Source organism: Panthera onca, chromosome B3 (assembly GCF_046562875.1).
Source record: "Panthera onca isolate mPanOnc1 chromosome B3, mPanOnc1 haplotype 2, whole genome shotgun sequence".
Classification (NCBI taxonomy): Eukaryota; Metazoa; Chordata; class Mammalia; order Carnivora; family Felidae; genus Panthera; species Panthera onca.
The window spans coordinates 131106452-131118602 of NC_138344.1; the positions used below are offsets into that span (position 1 = coordinate 131106452).

At 44.3% G+C, this 12151-nt stretch overlaps 1 protein-coding gene across 1 annotated transcript in view; it reads right to left on the reverse strand.

Annotated features, from left to right (window-relative positions):
* The window catches only part of KCNK10 (potassium two pore domain channel subfamily K member 10), a 123792-nt gene that overhangs the window by 42305 nt on the left and 69336 nt on the right, over nucleotides 1–12151 (reverse strand). Inside the window, exon 3 of the mRNA XM_060620469.3 lies at nucleotides 7093–7210. Within this exon, the coding sequence (XP_060476452.1) occupies nucleotides 7093–7210 (118 nt within the window). The remainder of the gene's footprint in view (nucleotides 1–7092; nucleotides 7211–12151) is intronic.

Genomic DNA, 12151 nt, shown 5'->3' on the forward strand with positions numbered 1-12151 from the left:
AGCATCTGAACAAAGGAGTGAGCAGCATTCCTCCCGCTTAGAAACCCTAGTTGGTGGGAACCCACCATCCGAGTCAACATCCAAGGGCAGGTGGAACTTCCCCACATCAGAATTAGTTACTGACAAAGGGGACAGGGGACAGGGCACCCTCAGCAAAGACTGAGCAGAGTCTGGTCTTCCTCTGACGTGGCTCCTATTTTGGACAAGTGCCTGAATATATTCCCTTTTGCTACACACTTGTAAGTCTGCCTGTGTATCTGAACATAAGAAAACCTTGTTTAAAAAGAAGTACTTTGATACCTTCAGCTAAAAGGGACCCCTGATGCTTAGTAGTATCACTGCTTTTCAGAAAAGACTGTTATTCCTAAGAACTCTCTACACACATTCTAAATAATGAACACATTTTTCTTGCGTCTGACGAGTACATAACCTCATGTGGCTCATGAGAGTCTTTCTGGAAAGCCATTTGGCAAGCCTTTAAAAAGTCCATGCCCTTCGCCACCACAACCCCTCGGGGGATCCTCCCCAGGAGACAACCAGAGGTAAAGACCACACTCGACACACAAAGACTTCACACCACAGTGGGACACAATCACAAAACGGAAGCAGCTTAAGCTTCCAACATGTGATTACGGTATGGATGATGTATCCAGTGGAATCCAATAGAGATCATGTTTTTCAAAGAACCTCAGCGATTTGGGGAAATGTCTACAATATTACATCACAAATTATAGGAACTCAAGTAAATAGGCAAATGTTTGGATAGTTCACAAATAATGAAAAGACAGCTCCTTAGCTCCAGCTACCCCACTGCCTGACTCCTAAATAGTGGAAAATTTCTCGAGCACTGGAAGAACTTGAGGACTCTGGGTTTTCTTATAAGCCTTGCTACCACGTGTGATGAATGAATTTGCCACCAAATAATTGAAGGGAAAAAACCACATTATTTCTTCACCTCATTATTCTTACCAACATTGTACTAAGGCTTTACTTAGAATTCTCTAACTGTAGGATTTTAGAAATATCCTCCATTCTAGAGGTAAAATTTAGCCAGCTCCGTGATTTTCAGCTTACAGTGTATTTTTTTTCAATTAAGAGAAAGGGAGGGTCAGAGAGACAATAATTTACCATCGCATAGAACCAGGACCTAATCTCTAGCAATAATACTGAGCCATGATACTAAAGTGGACTTTTAATTCGGGTTGGATTTTATTTTTGCTTTGTGTTTTGTTTGTATGCTTGGTTTTAGTTTCCTGTTGAGCACCCACCGTCCCTTCAGACTTTTGGGAAGGGTCTTCATTCATAGATAGGACAGAGTGTCCTGCCTCCCGCTACAGAGCCTCCCAGGTCACCAGGACACAGGTACCTGAACCACAGGCTCATCCAATAGGATGTTCTCCATCAGGAGTGAGTGGCCTAAAAAAGGTAGAAGATAGTGCCCGCAGGTGCAGTGACCAGCACAGTCAGGCACGGGCCACCCAGGCCAGAGGACCCTTGTGGACCCTCCGTGATCTCTGACCCATTAAGTGTGTGTCACTTAGGATTTTTTCAGTTTTAGGTAACAGAAAACCCAATGCAGTCTTGCTTAAGCAAAACCAGAAATGCACTGCCCCCAGTAAATAAGGGATTTAACATTTATTTCTTAACACCTCGTGGGTAGCTCCACCTAGAGTTCAAAAGATGTTAGCAGGACCCCATTTATCTGTCTTTCCTCCTCTGCTTCTTTAGTGTTATCTGAAGTCTAGCCAGGAAAATGACTACCAGTGTCTCGTGCCTATCTCTTTCCAGATTTACTCCAGTAAGAACAAGAGGAAGCCATTTCCTCCAAAGCTCAAGCAAAAGCCCAGGAACTGAGTTTCTTATTGGCCTATTCGAGATCTCATGCCCGTCTCTGGACTAAAGACTTTGGCCAGGCACATGCACCGTATTGGATTTCTTGGTCTAGAAAAGATGATTCATCCCCTGAGGCCTGGAGGCCAAGCATGGGGGGGAGGGGTGGCACTCAGGAAATGGTTATCAGGAGACAAGTGTATATAAGTGTATAAAGTGAAACCCAGGCAGCAGAAACCAAGGATTAAGAGTGATTTGCACAAAGTCAAAGATTCCCGTGTACATACATTAAAAAGGGCAGCACATGTTACATATCAAATGTTTCTCATTAGGCACATGGAACCACCACTCCCCATCACAAAAGGTCATGTGGTCAATGAACACTGCCGTTTAATAGACCAAGCCCCTGGGATCCTAACGAGTTGACACAATAAATACCATCAGTGTGCATTCCAATGTAACTATAGTGTTTTGCAGCAAACCACTGATTTAGCCATTTTACAAAGCAAGAAAATTGGGATTTTTTTTCCTTTTTCTGTCTTCTTTAACACATACTAATGTCTCATGGATCCAACACTGGGTACTGGAGTGCACCTTCCAAAATGTACCTCTTGAAGTGGCCCAGACTGCCTCAATTTTATTTTTTTTTTTTTTAAATTTTTTTTTCAACGTTTTTTATTTATTTTTGGGACAGAGAGAGACAGAGCATGAACGGGGGAGGGGCAGAGAGAGAGAGGGAGACACAGAATCGGAAGCAGGCTCCAGGCTCCGAGCCATCAGCCCAGAGCCTGACGCGGGGCTCGAACTCACGGACCGCGAGATCGTGACCTGGCTGAAGTCGGACGCTTAACCGACTGCGCCACCCAGGCGCCCCAGACTGCCTCAATTTTAATCATTTTACTATAAATCCTCCAAAAATGCATGACACATTTCTCCCTCTTACTGACCAGACTGGTGACACAATTTAACCTGACACTGGTCTTCTCTGATCTACTGCAGGGATGCTCTCGGGTGCCGTTGAGTTTTATAGCACTTTTTGCCCTTATATCAAACGGTGCCACCTCCTCTGTGGGGAGCTGTGAGTTGTGGACTAAATGATCCAGTCTTGCCTGGAGTGTCAAAAGGCTTCTAGGACCCAATCCCACTATAGTGTGATGCACACCTCCAACGTGTGTCAGAGCTGATTTTACTATGTTTGTATATTTGCAAATGTGAACATGGTATGTCATATAATTAGATTAAAGGACTTTCTGAAAAGAAATGCCAATTCTCTCTCATCCCAAATTTTCTTACTGCATGTAACTTTCTTGAACGCACCAATGTAGAAATAATACAGGTCCTAAAGGCTAGATCTAAAAACAATAACTTCTAAAAACATAGAAGCCTATGCCTCTAAAACAGTCCTCAACCTCGGAAACTTGCACTAATAGGAAGTCGGTCATCAAAGTGCCCAAGGAGGGCACACTATCCAACACCCACTTGAGAGATGGTCGTGAAGGGTAAGGAGAGGGAAGGCATAGCTGGGCCTCAGAGAGCAACAGACAAGGGAGGTCCTCCCAGAGAGCATAAAAGGAGTTAATGACGATCCTTCCACCTCCAGGTCTGAGGGGCCTCTCGATGCTATGTGTCTCCCATTCTTCTGAATGAGAATTTTTATTGCAATGTGACTAAACTTTTGTAGAGGGGCAGAAAACTCTCACTTTCAGCAGAGCTGGGAGAGCAATATTATTTATAGCTTCCCCCATGTGTGTAAGGATTACCAAAAGGGTTGGACTGACACCATATGGGAAACAATAAAGAGAAGAAGCACAGAGAAGGAAGAAAAGGCCCATCAGTAGAAAATCCCAGGAAGTGCCAGCAAAAATCCAATTATGACGGTGAGACTCTCATTCTGAACTTCAAAAGAACTATCTTTGTTCGTACCAAGTGTAGAAAACAGGGTGAAGAGAGAGCGCAGCAGAAGCCCCCTTGAACTTGATCTGGTTCAGAAAAAACCGAAGAGGCAGGACTATACAGAAAATCACATAGATGGGTCACACTTGCAGGAAACCCTCTCTCTCTGTGGCAGCAGAAAAGAGGACAAAGATGTGCTACCTAGAAGGTTACCCTACCTCTCCCGGCTTTCCTTCTCCGGCCGCACAGAATCTTTCAGCAGATAGCTGGATCAGGAATATCGTTTGTTTTTGGCATCAAGTATTTCAAAAGGAAACCGGTCCAGCATAAATACAAAGCTTCTGTTTTTTAAAACTGTGGCAAGAGGGGTGCCTGGGTGGCTCGGTCGGCTAAGCATCCAACTCTTGATCTCAGGGTCGTGAGTTCAAGCCCTGTATTGGGCTTCACGCTGGGCATGGAACTTACATAATATATAATATTACCAACAGGTGAAAGGCACTCCATCAAAAAACGCTGCCTCAACCAGACAAAACGTGTGACCACCTGTGAAGCAATCACCTCCAATAACCATCGCAGCAAAACCACAAAGCAGAAGAGCCGGAAATCAGGAAAGAAACAGTGAGATAACAAGGGAAGATGGAATGTGAGCTAATGGCATTCCGGAAAGAAATACGAAAGGAAAAAATATCCCCTAATGATCACAAAAATGAAAATAAAATTGGAGGGAGCACATGGCAAAAAAGGCACTGTGAAAAAACAGGAAAGGAAGAGAGAAGATAACAGGAACAAAATGGAAACCACATTTTCCGAGTTAAAAAGGAGTGGTGGGGCCGGGGTGGGGGTGGGGGGGAGGGTGTGCCTGGGTTGCTCAGTCAGTTGAGCGTCTGACTTCTGCTCAGGTCATGCTCCTGTGGTTCACGAGTTCAAGCCCCGCATTAGGCTCTATGCTTGACAGCTCAGAGCCTTGGAGGCTGCTTCGCATTCTGGGTCTCCCTCTCTCTGCCCCTCCCCTGTTTGCATGCGCGCGCTCTCTCTCTCTCAAAAATAAATAAAAACATTTTTAAAATTTTTAAAAAAGGAATAGGTGGAAAATGATAGACACAGAAGACAGGCAAAGTAATGACAATATATGTATAGTCAGAATTCCCAAAGGACAGGACCAAAACCACATGGCAGAGGACACGTGTAAAGATGACAATCAGAGAACACTTTCCTGAAATAAAAGGGACAAAACCTACTTGTATTATCAGATGAAAGAGAAACGGCCCTTTGTGTAGCCAAGCAACAAAGTAAAATCCCTTCTAAAAGGGGGAAAAATTGGGCTGGCATCAGGTTTCTCCCCAGCAGCACAGACGTCAGGGAAGAGTGGATTATCACCCAGAAGACCCTCAAAAAAATAAAATGTGAGTCACAGATTTCATTTCCAGACACACTGCCCCTCGAGGGTAAGGCTACATTTTGAGCAAAGCTGAGAGAGAGAGAGAGAGAGAGAGAGTGAGAGTGGGTGCAAGCAGGGGGGTGGGCAGAGAGAGAGGAAGACACAGAATCCGAAGCAGGCTCCAGGGTCTGAGCTGCCAGCACAGAGCCCGACATGGGGCTTGAACTCACAAACTGTGGGATCATGACCTGAGCCGAAGGCTGATGCTTAACCAACTGAGCCACCCAGGTGCCCCTCCTATGAGCCCTTCATAAGGCAACTACTTGAAGATGACTTTGAGCCAAGTAAGTGGTGATGAGAAAAGCCACAGCAGAAGAACGAGGGCTGAACATTGACAATATATAACTGTGGGACCAGGACTAAAACACATGTGAGTATCAGGTAACAGAACACAATGTAAATCACAGACCCTGACGTTATAGAATGATCCAGTGAGTAACACCCAACAGCCCAAGTGCGAAAGAAGTAGAGACGCTGAGTAAGTTCACTGACTGCATTCTACGTCACAGCTGAGAGCCAAGAGTTATCATTCGATGTGGGCAAATCATCAAATAGAAGCATAAGCATATTTAATAATTTAAAAGTAAGCATTACATGGATGGGATCGACTAAAATTGTGTGAGAGAAGAGATGTCTTCACCTGTGATAGAGAACTAGCAAATACTGCTTAAAAAAGCGAATACAGAGTTTATTATATATGACTGTAATTATAAAGTTAACCCCTAACACAAAAATCTAAAACTCCCCAAGAATCAGAAAAAAGACACACGCAAATATAAGACAAAAACTGGTGCAGGGAAGAGGTGATCACAGATCACCATAGGATCAGTTATAAAGGGCATTTACCTGGTCAAAATAAGGCAAACCTTCATTGTTGATCGAATTAAACCATATTGGGAAGATAGGGGGGGTGGGAAGAGAGCCCTGTACAGAAGGGCAGAGGGGAAGAAAGAGAATCACAGGGAATATGTTCCAAGACCCCAGTGGTGCCTGAAACCACAGACAGTACCAAACCCTATACAGACTATGTTTCTTCCTATCCATGCATACCTATAATAAAGTTTAATTATACAGTAGGCACAGTAAGAGACAACTGATGATGAAATAGAACGATGATAACCATACACTGTCATAAAAGTTATGTGAATGGTCTCTCAAAATATCTCACTGTTCTGCACTCACCCTTCCCCTTCCTGCGATGATGTAAGATGATAAAATGCCGACGTGATGAGATAAAGTGAGGTGAATGATGCAGGCATTGTGATGTAGCACGAGTCCACCACTGACCTTCTGATGATGAATCAGAAGGAAGACTGTCTGCTTCTGGACCACAGTGGACCGAGAGTAAATGAAACCATAGACAAAAAAAACCATGGATGGGGGACCACTCTGATTCCTCACCTTTCACAACTGGAAGTCAAGAAATAATCTCTAAAACTGAAACTTCTGGAAGTGGCAATACAAGTATAATATTTAAAGACAGGGAAATGAATATTGAAATAATCAAAAGAGAGGAGAGCAGTTGCCCCAGGGGAGGTGAGGAAAGGCAGAGGGGCAGAAACGGTTGTGCTTCATTAACAAACTTCATAGAACTTTTGGATTCTTTCGTTAACAACCCTAGTAGTAAAAAAAAGTACAATTTTTGAAAAGGAATTTGAGCTCAACTGACCAATCCATATTTTGATTTTCTATTCTGATCGTTTCATCAGGTCCTTTCAAACTAAAGGCTCTCTAGCCTCTCGTTTTGAAAAATGAAATTCCTTAGTCTGCTTTGCCTTTTATTGAGAGCCCCTACAACTACTGCATTTATCCAGCAGTGTTTCATAAGCCTCCTTTGAACCTCAAGCTGCCAGCGTTCTAGGACCAAATGTTTACTAAGTGCCGTTTCTCGGGGCCCCCACAAAAAAAGATATCAGCAAAGGAATGAATACCTATGGTGGTGATGACAGTTCCAGCAAAGAAAAAGGCACTTCCAAGGTCCCAGTGACTGCTGTTGTTGGAAGAGTTTCCTATTGGACTTACTCCTGCATTATCAGCGTCAAGGGCATGCTGCAAAGAAAGCAAGAAAGCATGAGATTCAGTTAAAAAGGTTAAAAAAAAAAAAAAACCCAAAGCTCTCAAATTCTTTCCCTGCTCAAAAAATTGCAGTGATCTAAAGGGGACCGTTCACGTGAATGCGGGTGCAGACATAACATGAAATACTAAAAACCCACTTATTAAAATTGGAAAATTAATGTTAGGTGGGGAAAAAAGATATAGAGTATGGTGCCATTTATGTAAAATTTGCAGGCACAGGATTTAGACAATCTAGGCACGGATTATGCAAAATGCATACATGTCTATTGCATACACATAGAAAGATGTCTAGAAGGATTGTCACCCAAAATGTCATTCCTGGAAGGCAGAATTTTTAGTTGCTGTTCACTCTTCCCGTTTCTGTTTCGTTACAACGTTTTACACTGAGCTGGCTTCAGAATGGCAGGAGGTCAGAGCTTGGGCTCCAAGTCAGACCGCCATGGCTCTACCCACTCTTAACTTCAGAACCGTGCACAAGTTATTTTAACCTTTGTAAATCCAAATGTCCTCATTTGCAAACTGGGGATAATAATACCTTTCTCTACAGAGTTGTGAGGATTGAATGAGATGGTTCATATAATACACTCAGCCCAGTGCCCAGCACCGAGTCAGGGGGTAAGAAACAGCAGCCAATTTCCCACCTGTCATTGGACAATTCCTCTACCCCACCCTGCCACACACACACACACACACACACACACACAGCTCCTATTGTAAATAAATGACAGTGACTCCTCCTCGCTGGGCACAGGATCTGGAATGCCACACACCTTAAATTCACAATACATTGGCCACATCGAAGATCTAACCTCAACTCACACTACTAGAAAAGCCTCCAACCTGAGGCAGGACACTCCATGAGTCATTCCCTTCTACCTCTGGGCCCTTGCTTATGCCCTCCCCCAGTTGTGTCTATCCTGCAGAGTCCAATCCAGATCCGACTTCTTCCAGAAGGCTCCATCCATGTACCAGAGCCCCCCACAGATAATCACTTCCCAGGCTCAGACTTCTGTGCCACGTATATTTCATTGGCTTTGGATCACACACTCCCCCGCTGAGACTCGGCATGTGTAGAATAGGGTGGAAAATACCCCAGCGGTCCCTCCTGAGCTGGCCTCTGCCAATCCCTTTCAGGCCAGGGGAGAGTGTGGGAAGAACCTTCAAACAGGTGAGCTGTGGTAAGGAGGTGGAGCCTTCAGCCGGGGTTCAATCAAGTCTCACTGTGCCGAGAAATGTACACAAATGTCATAAGCTGCGTATAAAAGTACAGATTCGCCGCAAAGACAAGTGGGGATGATTATTTGTTTCATCAAAACATCCAGAGTAAGATTCCTTTTCAAGTCTCATTTTTTTTTGAATTATGCAATTGATAAATATTTAATGTTTACATATGTAGCCCTCAAGGAAAGCATTTGTCGGTTGAAAGCGAAGGAAACGAACATTTGTTGAGTTTGTGCCTTCAGCCAGGTGCTTCAGAAGTGTTTTTCCACTTTATCCTTTCTGCTGCTTGGATGTTATCCAGTTTTACCCTTTCTACAACGTGCAAGAAGGTAACATTATCCCCACATTAGAGACAGGGAACCAGGCTCAGGGAAGGTAAGTAACTTGTCCTAGGCCACACAGCCGGGAAGTGAGGCCAGAATTCAAATCGGGACTTGGCCTTTTCCTCTATAGATGGCAGTCCTATCCCCACCTCCAGGCTCACCTCCGGGCTTACCTCCAAGACATAAACGAGGCTGAAGACGGCCACTGCCCAAGAATTCAGGCAGAAGGACCTCTCAACGGATCATTTCTTTTTTTTTAAATTTTTTTTTCAACGTTTTTTATTTATTTTTGGGACAGAGAGAGACAGAGCATGAACGGGGGAGGGGCAGAGAGAGAGGGAGACACAGAATCAGAAACAGGCTCCAGGCTCCGAGCCATCAGCCCAGAGCCTGACGCGGGGCTCTAACTTGCGGACCGCGAGATCGTGACCTGGCTGAAGTCGGACGCTTAACCGACTGCGCCACCCAGGCGCCCCTCAACGGATCATTTCTAATTAGACTATATCCTTAAATACACAAATGCAGGCACCAAACTGCATTTGGCTGTTGGCACCAGTGAGATCTTAACTGCTCTGAATTTAAAATAAAATTAAAAAATAAATAAACATGGGGACGGGTTGACTTTATACCCTGAGAGGGAAAGGACAGAACAAAGAGGGTGCAAGCCCTGAAAAAGCCGGAAGACAAGAAAGAAAAGGTGAGAAAGGAGTGTCAGTTGATGCTGGGAGTTCAGGGCTCAGCCACAGCAAAGCCAGGACCACTCAAGAGCAGGTCCATCCAGTATCAAACGTTAACTCTGTTTATATATGTGATGTAAACCCCTCCCTCGTTTTCCCAAATCTATACTAAAGTGGGCGACACAAGCAAATACCTTGAAGTGGTTTTGAGGAGATTAAATACAAGGCACAGTGGGGCCCGAACAAGACTTAGAACCAGAGCAAGGAGAAAAAGAAGTTCTCCAACAAGTCCCCAAGCCCTTGGTGAGGCTTTGGACAATCCCCAATGCCAGCAATAAGATTTGATTATCCCATCCAGATCTGGTGAATCAGAGAGACTCCAGCAAAGCACCAGAATTAAAATGCATTGGCAAACTCACACCACGCACACAGAGAAAACCCAGTATAAACAGACTGCTGTCACTCGAAGCGAGAGCATCATTTTTAACTCAACAAGAATGTTTCTGATGGAGGGCAGAGTTCTAACTTTATTAATTTTTAAAGTATTTTCTAATGATCTTGACTGTTTGAACCCAAGTGAAACGTTTTAAAATTAAATGTGCTTGTTTTCACATTGCGTTTTTCTCTGCGTTCAGGCTGCAGAAGTGAAGCTAAGCCAGGCCATTAGAAAAGTCTGGGCACAGAGATAAAGAAATCATGCATATGAGCTGTGTACTGTTTCACTTAAAAGATCAGGTACAGGGTAGAGGCGTGTCACCAAGAGTAGCATCATGTTAGGCCATCATCTCAGATCCGATGCACATCATGTGTTCACTTACAAGTTCAACCACTATCAAGTTCAGAGAGGTCTTCTGAGGATCAAAAAAAAAATTACACTAGATGTGATATGAGAGCCTCAAGCTTCAGGGAAAGAGTATTCTAGATAAGAGAGCATTACTTTAAAATTTAATTCCACTCCTCCTTGAATTTCCTTCTTAGCCTCTAAGTTGGAATCTCCAGCACCCACCCAACTACCCAGCAAACGACTCAGGAGTGAATGCTCAAATCAATAATAAATGAACAAACTAAAGTAATAAATTCAGGCCCATGCAACTTACTTCTTCTGTAAAGGCAGACAAACCTAAGAAAGTAACCCAACAAAAATAAATATAGTGATGATTTTAAAAGAGAAGAAGGTGAGAAGCTAACTTGCATGGAAGCAAGATCTTAAAAAGTAGAATCGTGGTTGCCAGGGGCTGCGGGGGGGAGAATGGGGAGATGTTGGCCAAAGAGTACAAACTTTCAGTAACAAGATGAGTAAATTCTGGGGATCTAATGCACAGCGTGGCGATCACAGCTAGTGACAATGCATCACATGCCTAAAAGTTGCTAAGAGAGCAGATCTTAGGTACTATTACCACAAAAAAAGAAATGCTAATTATGTGACACGATGAAGGTGTAATCTAATTCCACAGTAGTAATCATTTTGCAACATACAAATGTATGAAACCAATATATTATACACCTTAAACTTACACGTTATAGGTCAATCGTATCTCAATAAACCTGGAGAACAAATAAATAAGGGTCTGTCTCTCCCCCATCCTCCCACCCCCCTAACCCCCGCCCTCCATGCATTAGGACCACCTGAAAGGTATAACAGAGAAACCACAGCCTGTCTGAAAGGGAGGCGGGGGGGTCTGAGGTTGATATGAAGGGAGGAGGTAAAGATGGCCCTTGGAGGCCCCCACCAGCAAGTACCCCCACCAGCTTTCCCCGGGGCTGTAACCCATAAGGCAATGCTGGGCTGCACAAATCACTGTTCTGGAAGGCGCAAGATACCATCACAGGTGTTAGCACTACAGCGGAATGAATGATGACCCACAGGAGACCACTAACTGTCTGTGGCTTTTCTCCTATGATCTGTGTACTCGGTGAGATAATCTGTTTCTGTTTCCTTATGTGGCACCGAAAAGAAAAACCAACAAAGGCAGAGCAATCATGACTCAGCTGGTCTGAGACTCTGGCTGAAGAATACAGCCAACGGGTGCCATATGCACAGACGCTAACAGCCAGAGCGACCATCTGACTTAAGTCCAACCCAGGACACTTGCCGAGTAGAGAGGGGCTCTGTTAATAATCATGGTGGGACCAAAAGACAGACCGAGTGAGGGACGTATGGTCACTTTACTAATAGCTTATACCACGTGGACAAAAGGAAAGGGCCTCGTCTGAGAACCCAAAGATGGTTCTGTGTCTACAACATTCTTAGTCCCAGGAGGGCACGGTCAGCAAAGGGGTCTATGAAGTAGATAGTTAGCTAGAGGCTGTGGCAGGATGAGGGGGTGGGCAAGAAAAGTGACTCCATAAATATATTACAAGGGAGCACACTTTCAGCCATTAATGGACAGAAGGAAAGCCACAAACCCTGTGAGGCAGGGAAAGGCAATTGGCAGAACGCATTCATTACGACTCAAAATTGCCCCTAATGATTCAAAACCCCAACAAGAGGGCAGCCCCATCTCTCCACCTTCTTGCGCAGCTGCGGCGGAAGGGCCTCAGGTAGGAAATGGAAGCGTGGTATTAATTTGTTCGCCACAGCTGCTTTTTATTTCTCCTGCTTCAGAAGCAATTCTCATATAAATATTTCCCAGCAGCAGAAGTGAATATGCTAGTGTGAGGAAAGGGGCAGTCTTACATCCAAGGGCAAGGCC